General features: G+C 40.0%; 4 protein-coding genes across 4 annotated transcripts; 3 read left to right on the forward strand and 1 right to left on the reverse strand.

Annotated features, from left to right (window-relative positions):
- Positions 1-112: 112 nt before the first annotated feature.
- LOC146965156 (uncharacterized) lies at positions 113-4648 on the forward strand. The gene is made up of 5 exons (XM_085764288.1): positions 113-340; positions 2433-2729; positions 2839-2874; positions 3190-3301; positions 3523-4648. The coding sequence occupies exons 1-5, from the start codon at positions 283-285 to the stop codon at positions 3557-3559; spliced, it is 540 nt and encodes a 179-aa protein (XP_085620414.1). The 5' UTR covers positions 113-282; the 3' UTR covers positions 3560-4648.
- A 1301-nt stretch (positions 4649-5949) lies between these two features.
- Positions 5950-13829, forward strand: piga (phosphatidylinositol glycan anchor biosynthesis, class A). The gene is made up of 7 exons (XM_085765401.1): positions 5950-6078; positions 7158-7629; positions 8001-8271; positions 9122-9254; positions 10164-10296; positions 12246-12452; positions 13083-13829. The coding sequence occupies exons 2-7, from the start codon at positions 7183-7185 to the stop codon at positions 13344-13346; spliced, it is 1455 nt and encodes a 484-aa protein (XP_085621527.1). The 5' UTR covers positions 5950-6078; positions 7158-7182; the 3' UTR covers positions 13347-13829.
- A 954-nt stretch (positions 13830-14783) lies between these two features.
- Positions 14784-19328, forward strand: asb11 (ankyrin repeat and SOCS box containing 11). Its single transcript, XM_085764635.1, has 7 exons — positions 14784-14950; positions 15374-15453; positions 15557-15664; positions 16626-16776; positions 16877-17011; positions 18892-19080; positions 19172-19328. The coding sequence occupies exons 1-7, from the start codon at positions 14854-14856 to the stop codon at positions 19294-19296; spliced, it is 885 nt and encodes a 294-aa protein (XP_085620761.1). The 5' UTR covers positions 14784-14853; the 3' UTR covers positions 19297-19328.
- Positions 19329-21747: 2419 nt separating this feature from the next.
- LOC146965159 (gastrin-releasing peptide receptor-like) lies at positions 21748-26470 on the reverse strand. The gene is made up of 3 exons (XM_085764973.1): positions 25852-26470; positions 23100-23451; positions 21748-22099 (listed from the first exon to the last, which is right to left on the reverse strand). The coding sequence occupies exons 1-3, from the start codon at positions 26265-26267 to the stop codon at positions 21788-21790; spliced, it is 1080 nt and encodes a 359-aa protein (XP_085621099.1). The 5' UTR covers positions 26268-26470; the 3' UTR covers positions 21748-21787.
- Between the last annotated feature and the right edge of the window lie 489 nt (positions 26471-26959).

Raw genomic sequence — 26959 nt, forward strand, 5'->3', positions numbered from 1 at the left:
TTACAGTGATTACGTTTCCCCTAGGAGGCGGGATTTTCCACGTGTATGAAAGCCAACACCCCCTGAAAGAGGACATCGTGTTGGACTTGACAGCTTTCACTTTTCCGCACTCACCGAGAGTGGTTGTGTAGATTATTTGCTCTGTTCACGGACTACATGATTATAACAGCCTAGGTCGGATCCTGGCATTTTAATCTTAGTAACACAGGTCAGATTCCAGCAGTCCTTGCTGTAAAGTTACTGTAGCCTACAGCTTTATATAGCTTTATATTCTATTAAATCATGCTCACCGGCAACATGAGGATATTTCTGGGGGCGCTGGTGTTGTTAATTGTCTCAGGTAAGATTTCAACCACAGATTAAACACATAAAGTAAGCAAATAATTAAATGTATAGGCTACATATGCATATGCTACTGGCTACGCGATTACTTTGGTGACTGACTAATAATCTCTGCTGACTACATGCCTGAGTTAGCCTACTTAATTTGGAGAAGTGGTAGTAAAAGTGGCGAAGTTCATTCAGATAACCTACAGTATGTGATGTGACTTGTCAGGCAGCTCAGCACAGGTTTGCTTGATAAAACAATCTCTGATCCCCATCAGTCAAACTAATCAAACAAAAACTGTGTTCTCCTATTTCGGTTTTTGTACTAGTGCATGTGGGATTAACTACAAAATCAACTCACTTATTTGTCAGATTCAACACCATGCTCAACAGAAGCAGCCTGTTTAAGATCACCTGGTTGTATTTCACTGAACAAACACTGATAGTGTGGCTATTACCCTGGTAATATGCTCATAGTCAATTGCATTTTGATGTTTTTGAGACTCTAGAGGAGATATCAATCCAATACATTTTCTTATGTTGCTAGTGTAAAAGGAAAAGGAACAGGATATACGTGAGGTCACCACCTACCTGTGGAATGAGGTGAAAGGCTATTTATGCAGTACTCCTTTTAATCGTTTCATACTGATGTGGATATTTATTGGCTTACTTATCCTTCCATATCTATCTATATTTTTTGACATCTGGGACCATGTTGGAAATAAACAAAATTAATGTTCTCACCTGACCAACAGGTTAAAACACAATGTTATCAATGATAAATTAAAACAAAAGAATTTGGAAAAAAATCACAATACTCCAGTGGTGCAATGCCTAAACCACACTTAAATCTTCGTCTTCTTCGAATTCTTTGTGATTGCTAAGACAGGTATTCTATTAAAATATACAGATAAAAGTAGATTTATAGGATAAATATGTCACTGTTTGATTTCCCTCTTGCTACTTGATACAGTTTCCAGCAGTGCAAACCTTTAGTGAAAAAGTGTATGAATAAAAATAGAATCATGGCATTTGTCCGTCTGCTTCAAGCAATCTTGATCTCTATCTCTCTGTTTGGTATCGGTACTGAACAACATCTGTTGTCTTTTGGTTTCCTTATCAATGGAGTGTGCATTGTCACGGGAGTGGGAGCTTTGTGTTTGAACAGCAAAGCCAAGAGTCTGTTACTCAAACTGGGTCAGTAAAATGTGCACAGCCCGTAGCAGAAATTGAGTGAAGAAAGACAGATATGAGAAATAGCATGTAGCTACATAGAAAAAGGGGATAACGATGCAGATGTGGAATAATTTCAGAAAATTGTATTTACAAACATTTCCTCTCATGTAAACACATGTAAAAACGAGATGACACGCGAGATAGGGCCGCTCGACGTGGGATTTGAAAGGGAGTGAGGACTGTAGCCTCAACACATGGGGCGGGTGCTCTACCAACTGAGCTAAACACTTTAAAGGGGCTTTCTAATTTCTAAAACAGATTCCTCTTCATCGCTCTTAAAAATCTGCTTCAGAGAGAGAGAGAGAAAGTGAAAGACACCACAGGAAGCACAACAAAGGAAAGCTGCTGGACATGTGCCCTTTCCTGAGTTTCAGCACAGAACAATGGCTAGAAGTGCTTTCGTAGAATCTTACATTGTTACAGGAAATCATCTAATCCTTATACTTGATACTGTGTCTTTGATCTCATCTTTCAATGTAAAAAAAAAAAAGAAGTTATTTTTTAGTTAATTTGTTAAATTGTAGTTAGTAATTTGGATTAGATTGTGTCATAATTAGTGTATGAATCCATGAGTTAGTTTAGTTATTACATTAACAAAAGTTCCATTGCAACCTTGACCTTTGTCCTCCAAAACCTAATCAAAGGGTCTAAGTGACTGTTTTTGCCAAATCTACAAAAATGTCCGTGGCCACCACCACCACCATCCTTGAGTCTGAATGAACTGCTTAGTCCAAGTGAATGTTTGTGCTGAATTTGAAGAGATTAAAATGAATGAAAACATTCACAAAAATGGGAAATATAATGTCTCAAGCTGTTAAAACAGCTGTTTTGAGAACTGAACTAATCCAGAGTTGTCTTTTCTCCTGCAGGTGATGATGAGGTGCCTAGTATCAATGGCATCTCGGGAAAGAGCGTTCTTCTGCCATGCAACTGCACAAACAGAAATCCGAGCGCAGCGTTTAGTTGGCAATCACCACGATGTAAAATAAACAACAATTCAGCCATCACAAGTTGCAGGGACCAAGTCAAAGTATTTGTGGCTGAAAACAGCAGCAACTGTTCCCTTCTTCTAATCAACATCACAACCAATGACCAGGGAGAATACAGATGCAGTTTTTATATTGACGAAATGTACAAGTATTCTAGAATAAATCTAACCATCTCTGGTGAGTAATATTAATTTATTCACTCTGCATATCTGCAGCATCACTCATCCATGAATTTACACCAGAATCTTTTTTAAGTTAAACTTCTCTCATCTTCTCTCTCCAACAGAACAGAAGAAAGCCGAAAGAAACAACCCTACTCCTGGTAAATATTTATTCTAATTTTGTCTTGGAGAGGATGGGACATTGTGTTTGTTTTGGAACAGTTGGGATTCTTTGGTTGTCGTAGATTTAGATCATGTTGTCTGGAACATATGCATACATTTTGTGTGAATGTGTATTACTGAAAATAAAGCAGAAAAAAAGGAGAAGATGGGACTAATACAATTTCCATTACCATAACCAAATTAAAAGCATTTGATATTAATCCCAACTGCATTCACATAACTCCTGAGGTAGTATTGGGTTGTTCAAGTCCATTAAGTCTGTGATTTATTATTTTTTTCTTTTATGTTGCCAGATACCCTTAAAGACCCTAGTCCAAAATATGTGATGAGATACTACAAAGTTATTCCCATTGGGGTGGTGTTTGTACTTTCCCTTGCTTTGTGGCAGCGTTGGAAAATTTCACGGTGAGTTGGTTAACCAGTTTTTTTTAACAGCATAATACTCGACTCTATATTGTTTTTTTTTCCACTGTAGTAGTTTTATAGAACTGGTTAAACCAGAGTTGTGCAACACATCCAGGTGCCACCAGTTTAATTTTTGCATTGATCATTGTGAATGAATGGTGCAATGGAAACTATTTCTCATACATATTTTTCTCTTGTGTTTAATTAAGGGGTCAACCCAGGGTATCAGAAGGGGAGATGGACACGTTTGAGTGCTGAATTGGATAAGACAAACTCCAGTGTGAAAGTTGTGACACTACTGAATGGTGGTTAGTCATGACTGTATCATGTCCATGCAAAGACTGTTTACAGGCAGGTTGCATCCTGTATCGTGGATTCTTGTTTCTGACAATACTGTCCATTTTGTGAAATCTTGCAGGTTGATATATTCTCCCCCAGCTTAAGGATGAACCGATATTTATATCAGTTATAACAGTTGTCCAAGAGAAGAAAATTCATCATCAAAACTAAAACTAAAACTGAGCCATTTAATGATGAATGTACTTTGATGGTTAGCCTGCAGATACACTTTAAGAGCCATCATTTGCATGTGTAAATATATGAATTTTAATATGAATGTGCCAATTTTATAAGTGCAGATAAGGTGCAGGACACTCTTATAAACTGTATTCATTAGTTAATTCATAAAAATGATGAATTTTTCACTTTAAATGAATGCTATGCTGTATTGTATATTTGTATGAAATGTTTATGCCCATGGGCCACTACACACTGTGATTTTCTCATAAAGGTCCTTGGACAAGGGTGTGTTGAAAGCTGTTCTTCTACAAGAACTTTGTAGTTTACTGAGGGCAATGAATGTTTCACCTTTTGTAAATAAAGAAAATGTATATAACATTTAGTACATGAGGGTTTGGAGGGGTGACCTTTGGCATATTTGTGGCATTTCTTATGTTATTGTCATTATCATGTCTGCTTTCTCTATGTGAATTACCTTGAAGTATGGTCGGTGCACCACATTCTTGGTAACAGAACACCATAAACACCATGCAGAAACATGTTGAGAATTGTTGAACAAAGTCATGCCTTTTTGACAAGAAATGTGGCAACATTCAGCACTGTGTGTGTGTGAGAGAGAGCGAGAGAGAGATGTTAGATGTGTGGGAAAATAAGACGGGTAAACAAAACTAAATCAAAGAAATGTGTTCTTTTTGTTTCTTTTTCCTAAGGTGACATCATCACCCTGAAATGAGGTTAAGCTGTCATGGTACACCTCAATGTTTATTCACTTTTCTGTAAGATAAGTTCATGGGCCAGAGGGGGAAAAAAATAAAGTTTTATAGGAAAAAGCAGGATGTAAAATTGTGATTTCATTTCCCTGTAAAACTTTGCCATTTCCCTTTTTTCAGCAACCACATGCATAATGCATTGCCATGTAAACACATAATAAATAATAAACAGAAATTTACTGAGTTGGTACTACCTGTCAATAGGCTAATGTACACATGGATGTCAGATGTCAGTGAGGGGTGGAATAGAACTTGAGCATTTATTGTAAGGCCCATGTAAAATGTATGTTTGAAGTTAGTTTATTGTATCCCAAATAATGTAAGAAGCGGAGAGGCCAATAGACCTGAGACCCAAATAAACAAATTCCAGCAGTGAGGACATGAAGCTATTGCATTATTCACCGAAACGAATGAACATACAATCAGACCACCAGAGGAGAGAGAAACAGCTGGCGATTGCTGGCTGTTGCCAAAATTCTTGTGAAATAAGTTTCAAATTACTATTTCTAACAACTGAAGCAGAAACCTTCACACAATGTGAATGAGCTACGGGTCCATCATCATTTCCTCTTTTTACTGAGGATATAAACTTGGCGAATACCATAGCGAATAGGAAGTCATTTCAAGCAGTAGGCCTAGGCTATCTGCTGATAGCAGTCTTTCTTTTTTTTTTTCCAACTCTCTTTATTGATTTTTCTCATTTTGAACATAGAACACATCAGACACAACAGACATCATACACATTTATACGTACACGTTTACATAAAAAGGGTCATTTAAATTGTATTAACTTATGTATCTCTAATGAAAAATAGACAGATGAAGGGGATTAATTTAAAAATAAAAAAAGGAAATAAAAAAGATTATACATACCCAAATGTATACACTCTTCAAAAGTAAAAAAAAAAAAAGGGGGGAGATAAAAACTAAACAGAGACAGGGAAAAATAAATATATATATATATGTGTATAATATATAAAAAAAATAGAATAAAATAAAATACAAAGTCTTTCCTTCTAGAAGAGCATTTCTATTGCCCTCAGACTATGTTGTGGTTAAAATAATCAATAAACGGTTGCCAAATACTATAGAACTTTCTTTCCTGATTTTTCAGTGAAAATCTGATTTTCTCCAGCTCTAAATGTCTCATAACCTCTGTCATAAGATTTCTTTTATTTTTATTTTTTATTCATATTTTACTACATCAGCAGAAATACAAGTCTTACTCAAGGCGTCGTGACAGCAGAACTTTTCTTGGAACAACCATGGATGTATTATAATAGATCCATGGGAACAGATTTACGCTGATTTACGTAGGCTACGCCCCTGCCTGCGTCTCCTGCGTCTGACGTGACGTAGTGGAACACCAGGAAGTGATACGGGCGGCTAAGTGGCTACCAGAGCGCTAGCGAGCAGAAATGAAGCTGTATGTAAATAACACTTCTATGTGTTTTCACAGCCTGGAACAGGATTGACAGCTTGTCCACGGTAAGGCGGTTTGGATAAGGACAACCAAGTTCTGCACATGTCGGCCGAGTGGTTAAATATGAGTGCGTTTATCTCGGTGCTAATACCGTATGTGCAGGAATAGACGAGGGATACATGAATGGTAATATTATATGTTAGCTAAGGAAAGGAAAAGAAAAATAAACTCTAGTCGGACTCGGGTTATACATTGGAGTTGAAGTAGCATTTTATCCTAGAATATTTTCTAAACTGCTGTAGTCACTATGATATGTCATCTGAGGACGGCTGCGAAGACACTGACAGCAGCAGTGCAGTTAAAGCATGTGGACATGGGTTTGAAATCAGGTGTAAACTCTACTAGATCATCTAATCGCAGATACACTCCACTGGGGATCCAAAAAAATAAATAATATATATATATATTTTTAAAGGTCAGATCCATAGTAATTCAGAAGTCAACATGTAACTCTTTCTATGATGGAATAATACTTAATGCATTTGAGAAACTTGTTGTCCAGAATGACTTTTGACTTTTTAGGGCAGGGCTCCTGACTGCTCCTAAAAAATTTAATCTACCTGCGCATGTGCAACCAGTAAATTTGCCTGGGGTGGCCAGTGGTGGTTGACTAAATTTTCTGCTTGCACTCTTAAAAAAAGAAAGTAAAGCCCGTTAGTCTGGATCCCTCCCCTGGGTTAGGGTTAATGTGTCTGACAGAGCATCATGACCGAGGTGACAGTGTGGTCATGGGAAGTGTTGACACAATTGATCTCATCTGATCTCAGCGCTGCAGTTCCTTCCTCTTGAGTTTCGAACTGATACTGGAATTGTCAACCTGAACAAAAGTAGGAAATTGTAGACGTCACAATTGGCTCTTGAAGATAAGTGTGATGAGAGTTTCGTTATGAAGCCTTTGTTATGAAATGACTTGGATAGTGGTAAATCAGTCATCAGTTTTGTTCATCAACAAAGTGATTCAGCAGCTTATATTCTCATTGTGGGATGTATGTGATTTGTAATTGTAATTTTATAAACCATCTATCAGAGTTCTGTTATTAATTGTTTTCTGTTGATGTTGAACTGTTGAATCAACTTATTCCAGCGCTGGGGAAGCGGACCGCCACACAATGGGCCAACGAAGGAGAGCAGCAGCTGCCAATAAGCCGTCGTCTCAGGGAGTCTCTGGAGCATCTGCAGAGTCCGTCAGAGTTTCCGGCAGGAAGCACAACATCTGCATGGTGTCTGACTTCTTCTACCCCAACATGGGCGGAGTAGAAAGTCACATCTACCAGCTCTCCCAGTGTCTGATTGAGAAGGGACACAAGGTGGTGATTGCCACCCACGCCTACGGCGAGAGGAAGGGCATCAGGTACCTGACCAATGGACTGAAGGTGTATTACCTGCCCCTTCAGGTGATGTACAACCAGTCCACCGCCACCACCTGCTTCCACAGCCTCCCGCTGCTGCGCTGCGTCTTTGTCAGGGAGCGCATCACCGTGGTGCACGCACACAGCTCGTTCTCCGCTATGGGCCATGATGCACTGTTCCACGCTAAAACCATGGGCCTTAACACGGTTCGTGACTCATTATGTGGTCAAACACAGGGCCGTTGCTAGGAATTCTGGGCCCCCTGAAAGAATACTAAAGTGGGCCCCTGACCCCTGACTTTTCCACTTTTTTTCTTAGACTACGTATGTATTATCATTTTTTATTTAGCCTACTTTGTTTTGATGCTAATGCAGCATTACTATGAGTATTAGTCAGGGTATTATGCAGAATAATTCAGTCATACAAAGATTAGACTACTGGGGTTTTTTTGTGGGCCCTACTGGGCGCTGGGCCCCTAGAATTATCATCACCTTTCTCCCCTATACAACGGCCCTGGTCAAACATATGTTAGGTTTTCCCATCACAGTTGATACTAAGAGTGTTTTTTCACTTACAGGTGTTCACTGACCACTCACTGTTCGGCTTTGCGGACGTCAGCTCTGTGTTGACCAACAAGCTTCTGACTGTGACGCTGTGCGACACCAGCCACATTGTGTGTGTGTCATACACCAGCAAGGAGAACACAGTGCTGCGTGCGGCTCTAAACCCGGAAATCGTGTCCGTTATTCCCAACGCCGTCGACCCTACGGACTTCACTCCAGACCCCAGCCAGCGCCAAGAGGGCAGGATCACTATCGTTGTGATCAGCCGCCTCGTCTACCGCAAAGGTACAGTGAGCCAGACATTTTACAAGGCTGTAATCAAGGCAGTAGAGCGGCACAGTTTATAAGATGATACACTTTTGTGTGAGGTCCAAAGTTCAGGTCTTGGTATAAATCATTGACACTTCATTCATACAACTGCTGTTACAGTTTAATCTGGTTATTGAAAAAGAAAAATTCTTTACCACAAGCATGAATCAGTAACTCGCCTACATCGTTACTTATTTTAGATTATCACATCCATTTATTTATACAGTATCTTCCCTCTTTGGCAACATGCAAACACAGAATGTCAAAACTATAATAAGTAGAGCATGGTTTTGCCTTTTATGTTTTGTCTACAAGAGAGCACTGACAAGTTTGTTTTTCAAGTTAAAATGCTGCCCAGGTCTTTAAAAAGTGAAGTGATAACCATGCACATACCCACCCACACACACACCTGCCCAAAAACAAATACCACTGGGCTACATATATAAATATATAAAGAAAGTAAATAAATAAAGAAATGGGGTAAGGAGACATTCACAGGCAAATGAGAAAGAAAGAAAAAAGAAGAAAAAGTGGGGGTACACTGTTGTAATGCACTTTAGCTTGATTGTACATGGCATTTAACATGGTACTAGTACATAACAAAACAAAGACATGGGTTTCAGCAGGTAGAAGAGGTTTGCCAAGTTTACAGAATCATATTGGTGTAATGCTTATCTAAAAAATGAACAAACACAATCGTCACATTGTGTTAAAATTCTCAAATCTACATACTCGTCTGCCACACTAATCCCAGAAATGTTGTAGTATTTGTATTGCATTTGATACATTGTGAAACCAAATTTCTACTCTCCCTTCTTGTGATAAGGAATTGATCTTCTTGGTGGAATAATCCCCGAGCTCTGCCTCAAACATCCATATCTGGATTTCCTCATTGGTGGAGAGGGACCGAAGAGAATTGTGTTGGAGGAAGTGAGAGAGAAATACCAGCTACATGACAGGTACTGCTCATGTTTCCTGAGGAACATTAAACCTCTTTCAGGATATGGTCTCTGTCAAAACACTTCATATTAAAGAGATCCAGTCACGAGGAGAAAAGCTGATAAAAATGACACCGCCTTCACCACTATGGTATGTCAGGGAGTCACATTTTCTGTTGACAGCTGATGATGCTCTTTAACATATCTTGAATTATTCAAAAAAAAGCAGTAGTGGTGTGTATGGATGGCATTTGAGGTTTGTGTTACACATTGGATTTGTGTGCATACTTGGTATTACAGTTGTGTGCTCATAAGCTTACATACCCTGGCAGAACTTGTGAAATATTGGCCATATTTCAGAGAATATAATTGATCATGCAAAACCATCACACAATTGTTTGCTCTTTTTAGATCATGTGGAACCACCCAAATGGCCTTGATCAAAAGTTGACATACCCTTAAAGTTTTGGACTGATAATTTACACACAAATTGACACAGACAGGTTGAGACGTGTTTGCTTGTAATTTGTGTCTGTGTACAAAAAGTCAGTGAGATTCTGGGCTATTGACAAACACCTGCACATTTCATCCATTGCTGCACTGCCTTTGCTGGATTCAGAGCCATGGGGAAAGCAAAAGAACTGTCAAAAGACCTGAGGGAGGAGGTTATAAAAATATATCCAAAGATTTGATAATGCCAATCAGCAGTGTTCAAACTTTCATTATAGAAGTGGAAATTGAGAGGTTCTGTTGATACCAAGCCACAGCCAGGTAGACCAACAAAAGTTTGTTGGTCATTTTGGTGTGTCTTATAGTTTAATTTGAATCCTATTAAATGTGTTGTACATATTTTATAAAATCTCCCAGGGTATGTAAACTTATGAGCACAACTGTATATGGGTCTAACTTCTTTCATTTGAAATCCTGCAGGGTTCGTCTGCTCGGGGCTTTGGAGCATAAAGATGTCCGTGGCGTTCTGGTGCAGGGTCACATCTTCCTCAACACATCGCTGACAGAAGCCTTCTGCATGGCCATTGTAGAGGGAGCCAGCTGTGGACTGCAGGTCTGCTGCTTCTCATGCAACAGTTTAAACAGCATAGTGTGTCATTAAGGGCAGACAGGCAATGTTTAATAATACAGCTGTCACTGCTTTAGAAACTCATTTTATCAAAAAAATACAGACAAACACATTTTGTTTTCATCTCTAAGCAAAGTTAATTTTGATGTCGCAACACATTTTGGTTTGTACAGTCCTGTGTGTTGCAACACAAAGCAAAGTAAACATATACAGATGTCTAAAGAGGATTTAGATTAAACAACACTGCCCTTTATTTAAATAAAACAGGACCGAAACCAAATATTTGGTTAGCCCATTACTTTTACCAACAGCCCTGTTGAAGCTCATTCAAATAAGTACAATTGACGACATAGCTGAACATGTTAAAATGTTACAGATTTCCTGTGGTTGTAGGTGGCCGCTCGACACACACACACCCACACACACACACACACACACAAGGGGAAAATAAAGGGAGAAGACACAAAGAGAGACTGAAAGATCAAAATGCCAGGGAAGTCTGTGGCGGAAGTGGAGTTGTAAATGTCAGAGACTAGCTGACCAGTCAATCACATGTAACTGGGAAATTCTGACCGAGTGTGTCTTGGAGGAAGAGAAAACGACACTATCAGCAATTATTACGTAAATGAAATAACAATTGCATAGTAATCCCGTTTATATATAAAAAAAAGGCACATGTATTAGAGAAGCTTCACTAACGGCAGATGAGCACAAAATAACTCAAATTCTTCAGAAGGTGACTCACTCAAGCGGGACTCCAAAAGCTTGGCAGAATAAATAAACAAAAACTATGAGATAAAGACTCAGCAGACAAGATTTGAAACTTTGGAGCCAGGAAAAGCAAGGCAATTTTATTTTGTATATCCCATACAAACAGTTCGTCTCTATGGGCTTTACATGACATCATAACAACATCCTCTGCCCATCCTCACATCGACTGAGGGAAAACCCCTAGGAAACCCCCTTTAACCTCAGGAAACCTCAGGGTGAGGAACAGAGGAGGGATCCCTCACCCAGGACGGACAGACGTTACAGTATATCCTTTAGTGGGAGCATGTAAAGAATGAAGAGAATTGGCTCTAAAACTGAACCCTGTGGTGCATCATACGTAACTCTGTTGTACTCCGAATGGTCGTTATAAACATTAACAAACTGAAACCTGTCAGATAAGTATGACTCAAACCATTTTAGGGCAGGTCCTTTAATCCCAGTTAGTTTCATGGTCTAGTCTCTGTAGCAGGATGCTGTGATCGATGGTGTCAAATGCAGCAATGAGGTCCAAAAGTTCAAGTAGTACAGAGACAAAACCTCTGTCTGCAACAATTAATCGAACAACAATCAATTATTAAATTAATCATCAACTATTTTGATAATCGAATAATCGGTCTGAGTAGTTTTTTTTAAAGAAAGAAAGTCCAAATTCTCTGATTTCAGCTTCTTAAATGTGAATATTTCTGGTTTCTTTGTTCCTTTATGACAATGAACTGAATATCTCTTTGGTTTGTGGACAAAACAAGACATTTGAGGACGTCATCTTGTAGTCTGGGAAACACTGATTGACATTTTCAAAAAAAATTAAAACATTTTATTGACCAAACAACTCATCGATTAATCGTTTAAATAATCGACAGATTGCAACTAACTAATAATAGTTAGTTGCAGCCGTAGTCTGAAGCTATGAGGAGATCGTTAGAGACTTTGACTGCTGTTTCAGTGCTATGGTGTTCTCTGAATCCAGATTAGAAAGCTACAAAGAGCTCTTTACTGTGCAGATGTTCATGTAGCTCCAGGAAGATGGATACATCCTTGGAGATGTATAGGCCTATAGTTGGCTAAAACATCTGGGTCAAGAGAAGGAAGGGTATCAGGTGCCTATAATTGCTAGTATTTGTATTCCTACAATGTGTACAACAGATTTTTGTTTTATTTTTAAGGTGGTTAGCACTCGTGTCGGGGGCATTCCCGAGGTGTTACCTGAGGATCTGATTACCCTGTGTGAGCCCACCGTACGCTCGTTGTGTGACGGTCTGGAAGCGGTCATCGCCCAGCAGCGGTCGGGCCCCGTGCTCTCCCCCGCCTACATCCACGACCGCGTGAAAAACCTGTACACCTGGAGAAATGTTGCCGAGAGGACTGAAAAGGTAGGTCCACAAAGAGGAAACTCAGCGTCCCTTCAGTACATTGGATCACGTTCAAGTATTTCATATCTTCTGGTTTCACTAGCCTCGTAAACCAGCCTCTCCCATACGCTTACAGGGGGAATGAGGCCAGACTCTCCCTGTGAAATTAAGTGAAATGAAATGCATTTCTGGGAGAGGCTGGTTTACGAGGCTATGGTTTCACTGCTTTATCTCTTAAATGAGCTGCAAATGAATCTTTAGGTCGGATTTTGGAATCAGACTTAAATAATTTGGTTTTGCAGGTCGTGTCATTCATTTAATAATTCTAAATAACAACAGACCCCTTTCTCATTTCTTATAAAGATTTTGATTATAGCCTCTTGGATGTTTTCTCCTCCAGTGTCTGGTGTATAGACATCCAGATAAGATAGCATCACTGAAAGTTTAATGTGACAGAAACATGTTAGTTTCGATGTGGGTGGAGGGCTATCAGATTTTTGGTCTGAAGAATTCAAAAGGTCATTATAATGTTGGTAAACAAATTTCTTGTTGAACCAGTTTCTTCAACTTTCTCTTTTCCTTCTGTGAAAGTACCGACAGTTCCCACGGCCGAGCCTGCGCACTCACTCTCTCCGTGTCTCTCCCTCCCAGGTGTACGACAGAGTGGCCGGAGAGGAGGTGCTCCCTCTGGACCGGCGGCTGCAGAGGCTCAGGACTCACTGCGGCCCCATCGCCGGCTCCATCTTCGCATTCGTGGCCGTTTTAGACTTTCTGTTCCTGCTGCTCCTGCAGTGGTTGGTGCCGGACCGGGTAATGGACGTCGCCGTGGACGCTTCGGGCCCTCAGGGACTGTGGAAGCGGGAAACGAGCAGTAAAAACAAAGCTCACTCTAAAAGTGCCACTACATCACAGTGACCACTCCACCACACCTTCACCTCGCCTCAAACTGCACACTGGACCTTTTAAATACGTGACTACTGAATTTTTTGAATGTGCTCATAATAACCTGAAACATTGTTTACATTTACGCAACAAAGGGACCTGGAGTGTGGGAGCATTTTATTTTTGTAATTGCAGATTTAATGAGAAAGCATCTATACTGTTATTTGGAGTCCACAGAATAGAAAGCGCGTAACAGAGGGAGTAAAAGGGCTGGTTAATTGTATACTCACTGTTACATTGCACAAAACTGCAGTAACCTGTGTTCATTTTTACTCATGATGCTCTGTATCAGTGCTAAATGTTTTAATTTGTTTAATTTCGATACCACAAACTTCACTCTTTTGTCTATATTAACTTTTTTTTGTTTCATATTTATTATGAAACTTGAGAGTTTTATAAGATGATGTTGTGACTCCAAGGCACTCGCTCTGGAAAATAAAGTGCACTGTCAAACGTTTCACAAATTTTCACGTTATTTTAATGAAATTGTCTGCGGCCTGTATGTGGCAATTGCATCTCTTAAAAGCCATTACATAAGGCAGTGCAGGACGACTGTCTAAGAATTAGTTTTATAAAAGCGAGAGGGTTTGGAGTGCCAGACAAAACACAGAGCAGCTGTGAAACCGGAGGTGACACAGATTTGATGGCTTGGCTATTCAAGGCTAACAATGTGCATTTACATAGCAGGAGGTTGAACAATACATCATGCAGGCAAAAGAGACTTGTTTTTACGCAAATCCAGGTAGACGAAGCTGAAAGTGAAAATTCAGAACTTTGTTGTGTCTAAAATGCACAAATGTTGCACGTGTGTTTCCATGAGTGAAACTTTTTTCCAGTGATGCAAGGAGCTACTCTCAGAACTGGTTTAGGAGGAAGTAAGGCACAACCGTGGGCAGTATCGTACGTGTTGCATTCCTGTAGATCAAATAGTATGCAGGCAGAGACGATGCCAATCGACTCTTGGCAGATTTGAACTATGACACACTGATCTTGTGTATCTAACATATCCACAGTCTGAGAGACCAGTTCAGGCTTGTGTTTTTCACTCTGTTTGTGGCTGTATGCACTCACGTCATAGGTGCTTTTGGTCAAGATGTACCACTCAGCCAACTAGAGTTAAAAGTAAAATATTTAAAGACAGTTGGGTTTGTCTTGAGACAAGCAGAGGGTGAGAAGAGAATAGTTCAGGCTTGTGTTTTTCACTCTGTTTGTAGCTGTTTTCACACACATCATAGGTGCTTTTATTCAAGATGTCCCACTCCAGGCCCCATTCCCGCTGCCATTCATATGCACAAACTGTAGACTGTGTCCGTGGACTGGGACGAGGGTGGGTGGGGGGTGATAATGGGGGGAGGTGTCCAAGGACGCAGATAAGAGGTAGAGGAAGGCCAACTCCAGGATTGCGTGTGTACCTCAACTGGGTGAGCTCAAGTCCTGGTCAGTGGTGGAGGAGTCAAGCTGCTGTTGTTTCGTTTTCATCATGGCTGCTGTTCAGACAGAGGTTTCCCTGTACTCACGGTCGTGGCAGAGCCCGCTGCACATCTACGGGGGGCTGGCGTGCAACTCGCTGATGGCTGGTATGTGGTTTCTCTTTGTTAACATGGATTTTAGTATCATACAACTGGATCAGATTTCGTATTCCATGAACAAATCTACCAACCCTCTAGTAACAGTACATTGATTTTACACACCTTCATGTTTAGCAACATAAAATCCTGCATCTTCAAGTGGTTTTAGGTTTTTCAAAGTTACTCCTGTGAAATCAGAATTACATGTTGGTTGAGACCCGAAAGACTTTGCATTTGAAAGTTGACTTGAATGCGTATTTGTCTGAAAGTTTTGGTGCTCACGGGCCAGGTTGACCCGGAAAAGCAAGATCAGCATATTGAAATGAGGTCATCTTAACATCACAATGAGCAGAGAGCCAGGTCGCTCAGCTTCATCTGTAAAGGAACATGGAGTCTCTCTCTCTGCTGAGCTTATTCTCTGTTGTGTGTCAGACTCCTGGTCGGACCGAACTCCGCTCCATGAGGCCGCCTACCACGGCAGACTGCTCCACCTGAGGAGCCTCGTCGCCCAGGTAAATGCAACTGATGGATCTGTCTTCATGTTTACAAACACACATGTACGATGACACTAGGAAATAAACATCTGATGGTTTTACCCTCTCATCCTCCCTGCAGGGTTTCCATGTGGACACACTCACCATGGACAGAGTCTCCCCCCTCCATGAGGCTTGTCTCGGGGGTCATTATGTTTGTGCCAAATTCTTGTTGGACAATGGAGCTAATGTAAGAAATATCAAATGTCTTTGTTTTGGGTGGGTATATACTATATACAGTATATATGACTTATGAGACCTGGATGAATCAGCATTAGACACAAACTTTTCATTTTTTACACTTTTTCTTTTTGCAAAAGGACAACCACATCAGAACATGTTATCCTGTTTAAGAAATCTAGTTGCATTACAGCTTTACCTTGTAAAAATGTGTAAAAAAAACCAAACACTTTTGACTTGGACTTTTTTACTCTGATCAGAATCAACAGGTCAATAGTGAAGCAGAATATTGAATGCACCGACCCTCTTTCATATTAGATGTCGGCTGACTAGCCCCACAAACTAGATAATGAACTGTACTAACTTTAACTAAACTTCAAAGTAAAATATTTCAAGACAGTTGGGTTTTTCTTGAAGCAGAGAGCAAGAAGAGAAGAGGAATGGGTGTAATAAAAATATTATGATGATGTTTCTGGTTCTGCTGCACAAGCCATGATCTTTTTTTTTATTATTAACAAATGCACCGTGAGTCCAACAGGAGTGAGGGGTTAAATCTTACATCAGCGGACAGATTTGTTTTGAAGGTGTGATGCATTATATAGAGAAGTTGTTTTGAATATTTTATCCACCATGTTTACATCTGTCAGGGTCAACTGAGTAATAACAGAAGCATTTCTCATTATAACCCAATAGCCACAGTAGCAACATCACTTCGCACCATCCTATTCTGTCCAATTATAAAATGTAATAATATGATAATAAACTTTATTATTGTAGTAGCTTTGTAAACACAGTTACAACATGCTTTAAAATTAAGAATTAAACATTGAAAAAACAAGAAAAATTAACTACAGTGTTGAATAAAATGTATTATTATACAGTGTATCTTATACTTCTGTGTGTGTTGACCAAATGAATCGCTGATAAATAAGTAAAGAAAATAACCAGTTGCTGCTCACATCCTTCCACAGGTGGAGACAGTGTCCACAGACGGCCTCACACCTCTCTTCAACTCGTGCAGCAGTGGGAGTGCTGAGTGTGTCAGGCTCATCCTGCAGCGCAGCGTCTCCATCAGCACCACCTACCAGATGGCATCGCCCATCCACGAAGCCGCAAAGAAAGGTGTGTGTGTAGATAAATATGTTATCGCAGGTGTAAACTCTGCATGGTCTGTCAGTTGTCACAGCCCTGTGAGCCTGATGCAGCGTTGTCTCTTCATCAGATCACAGCGAGTGTGTGGAGCTGCTGCTGTCCTACGGAGCTCACATCGACATGGAGCTGCCGGCGCTGGGGACGCCGCTGTACTCGGCCTGCCTGAACGGGGCCGCCGCCTGCGTGGAGCTGCTGCTGCACTCGGGTAATATGATCTGACTGTACACAAACAAACAGCCGTTTATCCCTTCGATGTGTCACCTTTTGTTTGAATCTAATCTAATTCTCAGTAACTCGATACAGTTCAAAATACAGAGTGATTTCACAAGACTTACATAACAGGTAGGGAAGTACAATGAGGTTAGTGCTGGATATTCGCCTGTTCCCAGTGTGTGAAAGGAAACACATTATCTTGTCTCTGTGCTGGACAGTATGACAGTTATAATGAACTAAATCAAATCAGTGCACTGAGGTTTTCAGAGGTGAGACGTCATTTACGAGATTTTAACTTCATTATAGATCGTTATATCCGCTATTCTCTGTGAGGGACCATCCACTCTGTGTGACTGCACACTGTGTTCTTTACATTGTTAAAGTAATCAGTGTTGGGCACGTGGTAACTTAGTTAAAAACTGATGACAGTAATTAATTACAAGGAAAGTAACCATTGCGTCACTTTTTTTTTTTAAATAAAATGCTCATATGTGCCATTACTTGAACTTTTTGTTTATCTGACTACTGCACTAACCAACTCACTCAGTAGCTATTCCTCCACACAGGCAGGTTCACCATGAGTTAGTACCAGATAAACGTCTTTTTCCGACCAGTTGATGAACTAAAAATGTGTATATATAACTTCCTACACTTAAACAGGTGTATTATTTTCTGATTGGACTTCTTGAGTCAAGTTACAGCGCATTTTATTGTCAGTAACGGTAACAGCGTTGTAACGGGGGAAACGGATAAGCCTACTTTTTTGATTACTCGTTACTGAAACAAGTAGCACTGTTATTTTAAAACACTGTTATTCCCATCATTCCCAACTCCAAAGTAGCAAGAGCCAGCCTGCCATCCAGTTCTCCCATTAAGCTGGCCTGCTCTCGCTGCCCGTCCTGTACATGGCCCAGTCTGCCCAGAGGAAGCTGCTCTTGTTAACTAAACAATTACATTTCCATGTTTTTCCATAGTCCATGTTGTGAACTGTTTTTATGTCTGTCTGCCTTTAGTCTGCCAGTCCTGAGTCCTGTTGCCCAACCTGAGGTTTCTCATGTTTTTTCCCTATTTAAAAAATTCCTTTTAACAGGGGTTTTCCTCAGTTGATGTGAGGGTCATGATGCTGTGTAAAGCCCTTTGAGACAAACTGTTTGTAAAAAAAAAAAAAGGCTGTATAAATAAACTTGCCTTGCCTAATCATACTACATCCTATAATTTCAGGATTTTTCTAAATACAATAAATTTAAGCTGCAGAGATTTCTCAGCTAATTGATTAATCAGTTAATCAACAGAAAATCAATCTGCAACTGTTTTGTTTTGGTCTTCTTTTTTTTCAAGTCATATTTGCTGGCTCATGTTCGAGGATTTGATACTTTGTCTAATGTGAGTGAGAGTCTCTCAGTTTGGGACTGTTGGTTCAGACAAGACACTTTAAATGATAAAGCATAACACTGTCAGTATTCACAGATAAGGCTATCAGTACGTTAATTAAGAAAATAATTAGATTATTTGAAAATGACTGAAAAATTAAAGCTGTGAAATAACTAATGACAGATGATTGTATTCACAGTCTACCCGCCATTTTCAATTTCACAGTTCAGGACAGCTCATAATGTTTATGGCACTTGCAGATTTGTTGGTGTAATTTGCAGAACTGTCAGATGTGGCTTCAAATGATCTAATAATATTCATAGCTCTGCTCTAAGTTCCCGTCTTTTCATATTTCCATTAGTCGCCAATTTTCACTCTGTATAGTTTGAGATTTCCGATTAGAAAGTGGTGGAGCCTGTGAGGACACAAGGGTGGTTTTGGTTTTTATGGCCTTTTATCACATTTGTGTGGCTCTTTTTGTCTGTTTGTGTGCACGAATAGGAGCAGATGTTCGGATCGGGTGCAGGCAGGACAGTCCTTTACACGCTGCAGTTCGATGCGGAGAAGCAAACGTTGTGGACCTTCTGCTGGACTTCGGGGCCGACGGGTGTTGGAGGAATGCGGAAGGAAAAACTCCCTTGAATCTGTCGACACCAAACAGTGCGGTGAGAACGGCACTGCAGAAAAGAGGTGCGTGGCAAAGTACGAAGGCTCTTTTATCAAACTCAGCACCGATTTTTATTATGTATCATAACAACTGTCTGCTATCTGCCCTGGACAGGTCCCTGCTCTCTGTCACAGCTATGTCGGTTCTGTATTCGGCGAAGCCTGGGCAGGAATCGGCTGCACAGAGCATCAAGCCTTTTCCTTCCTCACAGAATCCAAGACTTCCTCCTGTACCAGTGAGGCACCATACATCCTCTCTCTGTGTCCCCCACTCACTCACTTGTCCTTCACACTGTGACTGACCCATGAGGGCAAAGACACTCACATTCAGAGAATGCAAGAGTTTTCCAGGCTTACGTATTTTATAATACGGTTGATTTTATGTACAGTATAACTCAAAGAAAGTGTTCAGGAGTTCAGAGGTGTGTTTTACTCATATTGTAGTGACTTTATCAAGTTTTGTATTTTTATACTCTTACTGAAGGCTTTCCATGTCTTGTCCATCGATTTCACTTCAGTATTGAAAAGCTCAATCTATGAAGTACTCTCTTAGGAGTGTGCTTTATCTATTCATATTGTAATCCTGGATCTTACAGATCTGTTACAGAATAATCTAGATGGATGGAGAAAGAGACATGCTATGGTGAATAGAATAAAGAAAGCTGCTGATGATTGCTGGATTGTCAAAAAAACAAAACAAAATTGTGGAATAAACCATAGCATGTTGGAGAGAAAAGTAGTACAAAGTAGAAAAGAAAGAAAGTAAAAGAAAGAGGGTGAAGCACAAGATAAGACTGAGGACTGAGGGATTTCCATGACAGATTTGATCTTTGGCTTTGGAGCCATCAGCAAATGAAAATCAGGATTGTTTATGTCGCTGTTGTGTCTGAATGGAATAAAAAAAAAGATTAGATTGGATCTTTTTCTCTGAATGGAATAAACAGATTATTTCTAGACCTCTCAGAAAAGCTGGGAGTGTGTAAATCCCAATTTTTGGAGCCACTTGTCACATCCTCGTAAACATAATATACCGATATAGGCTAAACATTTTTGTATTTTTGCCTGTAGGATCTATTATAAACACATTAATTATTGAATCTTACATACCAAATGTTACAAAATGAAACAAAATGATAAAAACATTAAGGAGTTAAGGATTTTTTTTTTTTAGAAAACTCTGGGCACCCCAGATTTGTTGGTGCATCTCAAGGGGAATTAATCTCCTTTATTCAAATGCCACCCTGAAAGGTCACCTCTGTAGAGAAAAGTCCCATTTGAGCTGATTTCACTTGACATTTGTTTCCTAAAACAGCAAAAGAAAAGCCTCTGTCTTCAGCGAAAGGGTTACAGTGAATTTGCTGTGGTTTCTGTTTCATTATTTATTATTTTATGTGTTGATAGATTTCATTGTCTCCACTTGGAGCAAAGCATCTTTGTTGTGGCTACAGTCCAGTGACATGCAAAAAGAAGTTCCTCAGGCTAAATCCCGTGTGACACTTCCAAGAGTTACAGCTCATAGCTCAGCTTTACGCTCCAGTAGTTTGTGTTGCTGCATGGGAAAAGGTCAGTGGAGTAAAGGACTCTCCTCTGTGATACAAATCAGTTTCAATAAAAGTTTTATATCTTTATTTGAGGTGATTTAACAGGTGAAGGTCATTGTCACAGAAGCAGCTTGTGCAGCTCAGACTAAGTGTAATAAATAGTGTAATAACACAGAGACATCCAAGTGTTTTCAACTCATTAATGGTGACAATGGTACAAAACAACAACAAATTCATGTCACTGTTCAGTCGTCTGTATGAGACTATTAGTTAGACTGATTATGATGATTCATTCATTCATTCGTCAGTAAACAGAAAATGAATCAGCAGTAGGTTTTATTACTTTTCAAGTAAGTGATCAAGGGAGAGGAGTTTACAGCCCTGCTGGTGGATCAGTGCTTTGAGATAAATGTTAATATCAGCATGCTAACAGACATTCAACTGGTTACTGTCTTCAAACATTGAAGCCCAGAGAAGCAGAGCCAACAAAACAAACACATCGTAACATTTAACAAGAATATCTGTATGTACACAACACATGACATTTGATAGTTCATTAAATAACATTTGACAAATATATTAATAATCTCGTATAAAACTTATTTTTTCCCCAGTAGGCTACACAGAATAATAGACATGTCTCATTTTGAGTATTTTACAATCAATAAAGTTTCTGCTCCTTATCCATCATCACTTATGTTTTTGTTTTTTTAAATAATGGCACAGAACATTTTTTAAATAAACATAGATAATAGAGCTGATATCAAGTTTTTTTTTCACAAATGGTTTTCACTGCTTCTATTCAGCTGTTACCAAGTGATGAAATGATCGTAGTAAATTATAGATTTTTTTTTAATCAAAGACACTTTGTGTTTACACCAGAACAGATTGAAGATACAGAGAAAACCTACAGACTATCAGAGCTTTTTCTTAAATCACAGTTATTTATCAGTGGACAAAGATCCACTTAAAGCAAAGATGTTTTGTACCGGTGCTTGGTGCTGCACCACTTCAAAAAAATAATTGATCATTAAAATTACCACAGTGTCTGTTCACCACACTGAAGCTGACATTCCTAAATCAGGGGTAAACACATGGTTGCCTGAAATCAAAGTGAGGATTAACATGACTTGACATGACATGACAACTACAGCACAGATGCTGTTAGTTTATGAAAACAGCAGATGCCTTCAGACGGTTGTAATATTTGTTCTCACACTGTTCTGGCTGTTCAGCTGCCTGGGGGAGCTGCAGCAGAGCTGCTTGTTAAAGTGCTTACTGAAGCTTTTGCTCATTAAGTAAAGGGCAAACGGGTTCACGCAGGAGTTGGTGAAGGCCAAGATGCGAGCGCACACACTGGCGATGAAGTGGCCCAGCGAGGTGTCCACCTGGTCGTAGTGGTAGGAGCGGTACAGGTAGATCACGTGGCTGGGCAGCCAGCAGACGGCGAACAAACCAACAAACACCAGCACGGTTTTGGCCAGACGCTTCCTGGCCTTAATCTGACAAGAGAGAGAAGAAATCAGCTTCTACACACAAAGCTGTGCATTTACATCAACAATAATATGATATGTGTGTGTCGTTGAAAACGGTATGTGGAAATGTTGTATAGAAATAGTTTCTCATTATCAATTTATTTGTCACTTTGTTTGTCCATAAATTTTATTGCAGACTGAAACATCTCAACAACGACTGGATGGATCTCCATAAAGTTTTGAACAGATGTTTTTTCTTCCCCTGAGGATGAATCTTCTCAGCTTTGGTGATCCTTGCCCCATCGTGAGGTAATACATTTAATACTACTTTTGCTCCTGCCCTCTTTTTAATCATCTATTGACCCTTCAGATTTGTCTTTTGACCCCTCGTGGGGCCCATGCTGGGGACCACTGCCGTACATATGGGGCTATGACAAGATAGCAGGAGGGTTGTCACCATATAATGACAATATTTACAGTAGAGGGCACTGAGATGAAAAATGATATCCACTTTTTTGCAGGGTTACAGCTCACAGGCCTGTTTAACAACAGGTAGGAAAGCGTGCCTGCTAGCACGTGTAAAACTCACATAAACCTCATGTAATTACTCCGTGCAATGTAGCTGATGGGTTAGGCTACATTGGACTGGTTGTACTGGCTCCTGTCAGAAAGTCCCAAACATGCCAACTGCCAATAATTTGTGAAACTGGTTTTACAATAACAACATGTAAGTCAATGAACTTTGAAACGATGCCAAGTGTCGTTAACTTTATTATATTGGGACAAAGCCAAGGTAGATACTTTCCACTGCTTCTACTTTAAGCCAAGTTGCGTTAAGATAAACTAAGCTAACCGGTTGCTGGCTGTAGCCCATGATCTTTCCACAATAAAGCAAATATCTCTCACAAGTACACTTCGGATGACTGTTTTAAAAGGTTTGGGGGAACTTTATGGCTTTGTTCTTATTTCCTGACATGGAGAGACCACACTGTAAGTAAAATAAGGCTGGGGAACTCCTCGCTGAGACCTGTTTCTGGAGGTGCAGATTTCCCTCCGTGGGGATATCCACGGAGCTCCTGACCAGACTGCGGGCGATGAAGCAGTAGTAGACGGATATGATGAGGAGCGGGATGAGGTAGAAGATGAGGAAGGAGGCGGTGGAGTGGATCTTGGGGTGCAGCTCCCCGGCGTGAGGGTAGGGCGCGCAGGTCACAAAGGTCTCGTTGGTGTGGACGGTGGTGAAGGCGTGCAGGTCGGAGAAGACGGCCTCGGGGATGGCCAGGGTCACGGAGAGCAGCCAGATCATCCCCGCACGTAAACAGATGCTGAGCGTGGCACTGGACCTGTGGATGTCCAGCGGTTTGACAATAGCTTTGTACCTATGAGAAGAATTAGAGCAGTTTGTGGGATAATAGTTGTTTTCTTTCTCCCTCCTCACACCAAGATAAAGTCTGATTACCTCATTCAAGTTTTTTAATCATGCATGTAATCACAAACTCCTGCAGAAAGACGATTTATCCTCTCTTCCTGATTTCAGAGTATAGCTGCCTGCCAGAGGCTCAGTTTCTCTTTCCAATCACAGAAAGATCATCACAAAAATCTGATCTGGCTGTTAATTATACAGAGGAGAGATTTCAATTAGGAGTAGGCAATCAGAATAAAAAGTCACAGAGGACGATACTTGCCCCCGGACAGGATGAGTTACCGATTGACAAGATAGTTTGTTAATCACAACTGATTTTAATTGTTAAATGTTCTTTTCTCCCAATATTATTTCAGCACAAGAAGCTGTTCAATCAGCTCTGCACTTTAATCAAATCATATTTTTAGATGGTATGCTTTGTGACAAACCATCCAGTCCAGTACTGAAATAATGTCACATGCTCATTTTATTTCCTTCTATAAAAACATGTCATGTCTGCACCCTTCTCTGCTATGGTCCACACCCTGGTTGTTAATTTGTAATTCCCGTCTCTTCTGTTTACTCTATAATCGTAAACTCTGCCGCCCGAATTATCACCAACATCCCCTCCTTCAGTCATAATACACCTGTCCAGCAGCAACTCCATTGGTTTCCTGTTAAATTCCCTATTAATTATAAAATCTTACTTCCCACCTTCCAGTCCATCAACAACCTGGCCCTTCTGTGCCTTTCTGAGCTCCTTCACAATAACATCCCAGCCATACTCCATCCAACTCTCCAACCCACCTGCACGCTTGTCGACCGCGGGGTTGAGAGCCACTCGGACCCCCGCCTCATGAACTCTCCCTAACCCTCTCCTTCACATCCTGTCTTAAAACCTCTTCTGACAAGCATATTCCCTTTAATCCTGGGACTGGAATGACCTCATTATTGCACTTCATTGCTGTTTTATTTTGTTTTAAACTTTGTCTTTTATATCTTTTGTATGGTGACCTTGTGTGTCCTGAAAGGTGCCTATAAATAAATTGTATAATTATTATTATTATTATCAATATTTTCGGGACCAAAGAGAGAGACCTCCTCTACTGTACTGCACTATGAAACATTTTTATTGATTAAAAAAAATCCTTGTTATTCAAAAAATTATGCAAAAATTGGATGCAAGTCTGGCAACAATAAACATAATTTGATGGAACATTAATTTATATTTTCAAACCTACAGGGTTTTGTTTAAAGTTAAAGGAAAAATGATTTTCCACCAAATACTGTGGAAACTATCATGTTTTTGTTGTTGTTTTGGTGAATTTAATGGTTTAACCCAGCAGCATCCCATCAGCCACTGTTTAAGTGCTTGTAACCTTGTAACGCCAACAGACTGGTCTCCCTGCAATGCTGCCTCTGAGACAAATGAGTTATCATACTTGCATGTGATGCCTCCTTGTGTGTTATTATGGCATATCAGCATCAACGTTTGGTTGTGTCTAATTCCGTGGGCAAAGAGACAGGGAAGACTTCACTGAATAATTGTCTGGTTTTAGTAAATAATTCACATTTTAAACCCTTTTTATATTTTTCTTGATCAGTTCCAGATTTATTAGGCTTTTTATTAGGCTTTTCTAAGCACTTTCTCCTGCTCTGTCTCCCTTATTTGACAACTTATTCTGATCAAATTAATTTTATTGCATTATTTCCTAGGTGAACATGAAAATAAAATCCATCATTATCATCATTAATGTTCAATATAGTCCTAGTTATTATGTTAGAGTCAATTTGCAAGACACTATCAACTTTGACAGAACAATAACAAACAACAAGCAGGTAATGAATTTATGTTTGTTTCAATGGTCAAGAATTAATTGCCAAGCTCAGCTCTTGTGTTTTCTTACAAGGTAAAATCAGTGCCGCTGTCCATCAATTAGGAGGCAAGAACTTTTCACTCTGCAGATTGAGGTATTATGCAACATTTTCACAATGTAAACACATAAATATTTCTAAAATATCAAAGCCATTTCTAATTATTTCTGGAATTTGAACTAACTCAAATAACCTGGTTCTAAATATGGGGAAATCAAACAATAACTGTCATAGTCAATTGACTATTATACCCAGAAATATATATATTTTCCTGCATTTTGGTACCTGATGGTGGTGTATATTTAGATAGATGGTGGAATTTCTTACGTATCTGTTCCACATTGATGATGAGTTGTGCATCAAAACCATACATCATATCGTGCCAGTGATTGGTGTAACAACAGAATCAATCCAGTGTGGTGTATACTGGCTTAACAGTGTAGTTTAGATGTTAATGCCACTTTTTTTTTTTGAAGACAGTGTGTGATGATGTGCAGCCTACCGGTCAGCGGACAGAGCAGTGAGGGTGAACACGGACACTCCCACCGAGGTGAGCTGGATGAACGGGATCATTTTGCATCCCACGCGGCCAAAGAGCCACTCGTCCACCAGGTAGCGACTGGCGTCCACCGGAGCGCAGGTCACCAGCAGCAGCAGGTCGCCCAGAGCCAGACTGGACAGGAACAAGTTGGGCACGGTCCGCATGGACTTCACCAACAAGCACGTCTTCATTAATGTGACATTTCCAACCAGACCCACGACGATGATTATCCCATAGATAACAGCGACTCCGATGCCAGGAAGCCAGATGTTGTACCGGTGCTGCTCCAATTTGGAGTCCAAAACCACACCGGAGACATTCAGACCCCATAACTCAGTGTCCAAAGGGTTTTCAACAAATGGATCCTCAACAGACATAACAGTCAGTGAGGGTCTTCAGCAAGAGAGTCTCAAATCTCCTGATGCGTTTAATGACTGGCTTTATAAAGTCTATGCCCTGCTGCTGGAGCGTGCGTCATTTTACGCGGTACGGACTGAAAAAAAAACTGTCAAGATTAGTCTGAAAGATGTCTCCAGAAATGAGTCTTATTCCTTGTTGAGAGGCTTAAAGTCTGTGGGTTTATACTCTGCTCAGTGTAGATTTAATTCATGATGCGCACATATAATGGGATGACCTGGAGTTCAATTTATTTTAGCAGCTATATAGGATGCACAATGCAAAGCTGATTGAAAATATTTTCTGGGCCAGTTTGTTCCAGCTCTTCATGAAATCTAATTAAGTTTACACTGAAATATTCATATGTAGTTCTTTTTTCTTGCTTCACTGTGTCTATGGGAACATACCAGCATGTGGTCCTTTGGTGGTCATAAAGCGTAATTAGCTTCTCTTGATAGTCATTTTGTTTCTCTTCTAGGGTGTTTTCTCTTTCTCTGGTAATTGCTTTGTGACTCATCCTTGTTCCTCATCCTTCATCCGAGCAATCATCTTCTCTTGTTGTCTCTTTACGATGACTCACTTTCTGGCCATTTTGTGTCCATGGTCATTTATGTCTCTTTTGCAGTCTTTTAGTATATTCTTTTTAATCAGTTTGTTTCTCCTCATGTTTGTG

The sequence above is a fragment of the Trachurus japonicus genome, chromosome 21, assembly GCF_045865225.1.
Source record: "Trachurus japonicus isolate A0001 chromosome 21, Traja_1.0".
Taxonomy (NCBI): domain Eukaryota; kingdom Metazoa; phylum Chordata; class Actinopteri; order Carangiformes; family Carangidae; genus Trachurus; species Trachurus japonicus.

Excerpts from the sequence above, each read along its gene's own strand:
- LOC146965156 (XM_085764288.1), top strand. The coding sequence starts at position 283 with ATGCTCACCGGCAACATGAGGATATTTCTGGGGGCGCTGGTGTTGTTA. Across the intron at positions 2,730-2,838 it reads AATAAATCTAACCATCTCTG|AACAGAAGAAAGCCGAAAGA; the intron begins GTGAGTAATATT and ends TCTCTCCAACAG. Across the intron at positions 3,302-3,522 it reads CAGCGTTGGAAAATTTCACG|GGTATCAGAAGGGGAGATGG; the intron begins GTGAGTTGGTTA and ends GGGTCAACCCAG.
- piga (XM_085765401.1), top strand. The coding sequence starts at position 7,183 with ATGGGCCAACGAAGGAGAGCAGCAGCTGCCAATAAGCCGTCGTCTCAG. Across the intron at positions 9,255-10,163 it reads AAATACCAGCTACATGACAG|GGTTCGTCTGCTCGGGGCTT; the intron begins GTACTGCTCATG and ends GAAATCCTGCAG. Across the intron at positions 10,297-12,245 it reads GAGCCAGCTGTGGACTGCAG|GTGGTTAGCACTCGTGTCGG; the intron begins GTCTGCTGCTTC and ends TTTATTTTTAAG.
- asb11 (XM_085764635.1), top strand. The coding sequence starts at position 14,854 with ATGGCTGCTGTTCAGACAGAGGTTTCCCTGTACTCACGGTCGTGGCAG. Across the intron at positions 15,665-16,625 it reads TGTTGGACAATGGAGCTAAT|GTGGAGACAGTGTCCACAGA; the intron begins GTAAGAAATATC and ends ATCCTTCCACAG. Across the intron at positions 19,081-19,171 it reads AACGGCACTGCAGAAAAGAG|GTCCCTGCTCTCTGTCACAG; the intron begins GTGCGTGGCAAA and ends TGCCCTGGACAG.
- LOC146965159 (XM_085764973.1), bottom strand. The coding sequence starts at position 26,267 with ATGTCTGTTGAGGATCCATTTGTTGAAAACCCTTTGGACACTGAGTTA. Across the intron at positions 23,452-25,851 it reads ACTGCTCTGTCCGCTGACCG|GTACAAAGCTATTGTCAAAC; the intron begins GTAGGCTGCACA and ends TTCTTCTCATAG. Across the intron at positions 22,100-23,099 it reads ATCTGCACCTCCAGAAACAG|ATTAAGGCCAGGAAGCGTCT; the intron begins GTCTCAGCGAGG and ends CTCTCTTGTCAG.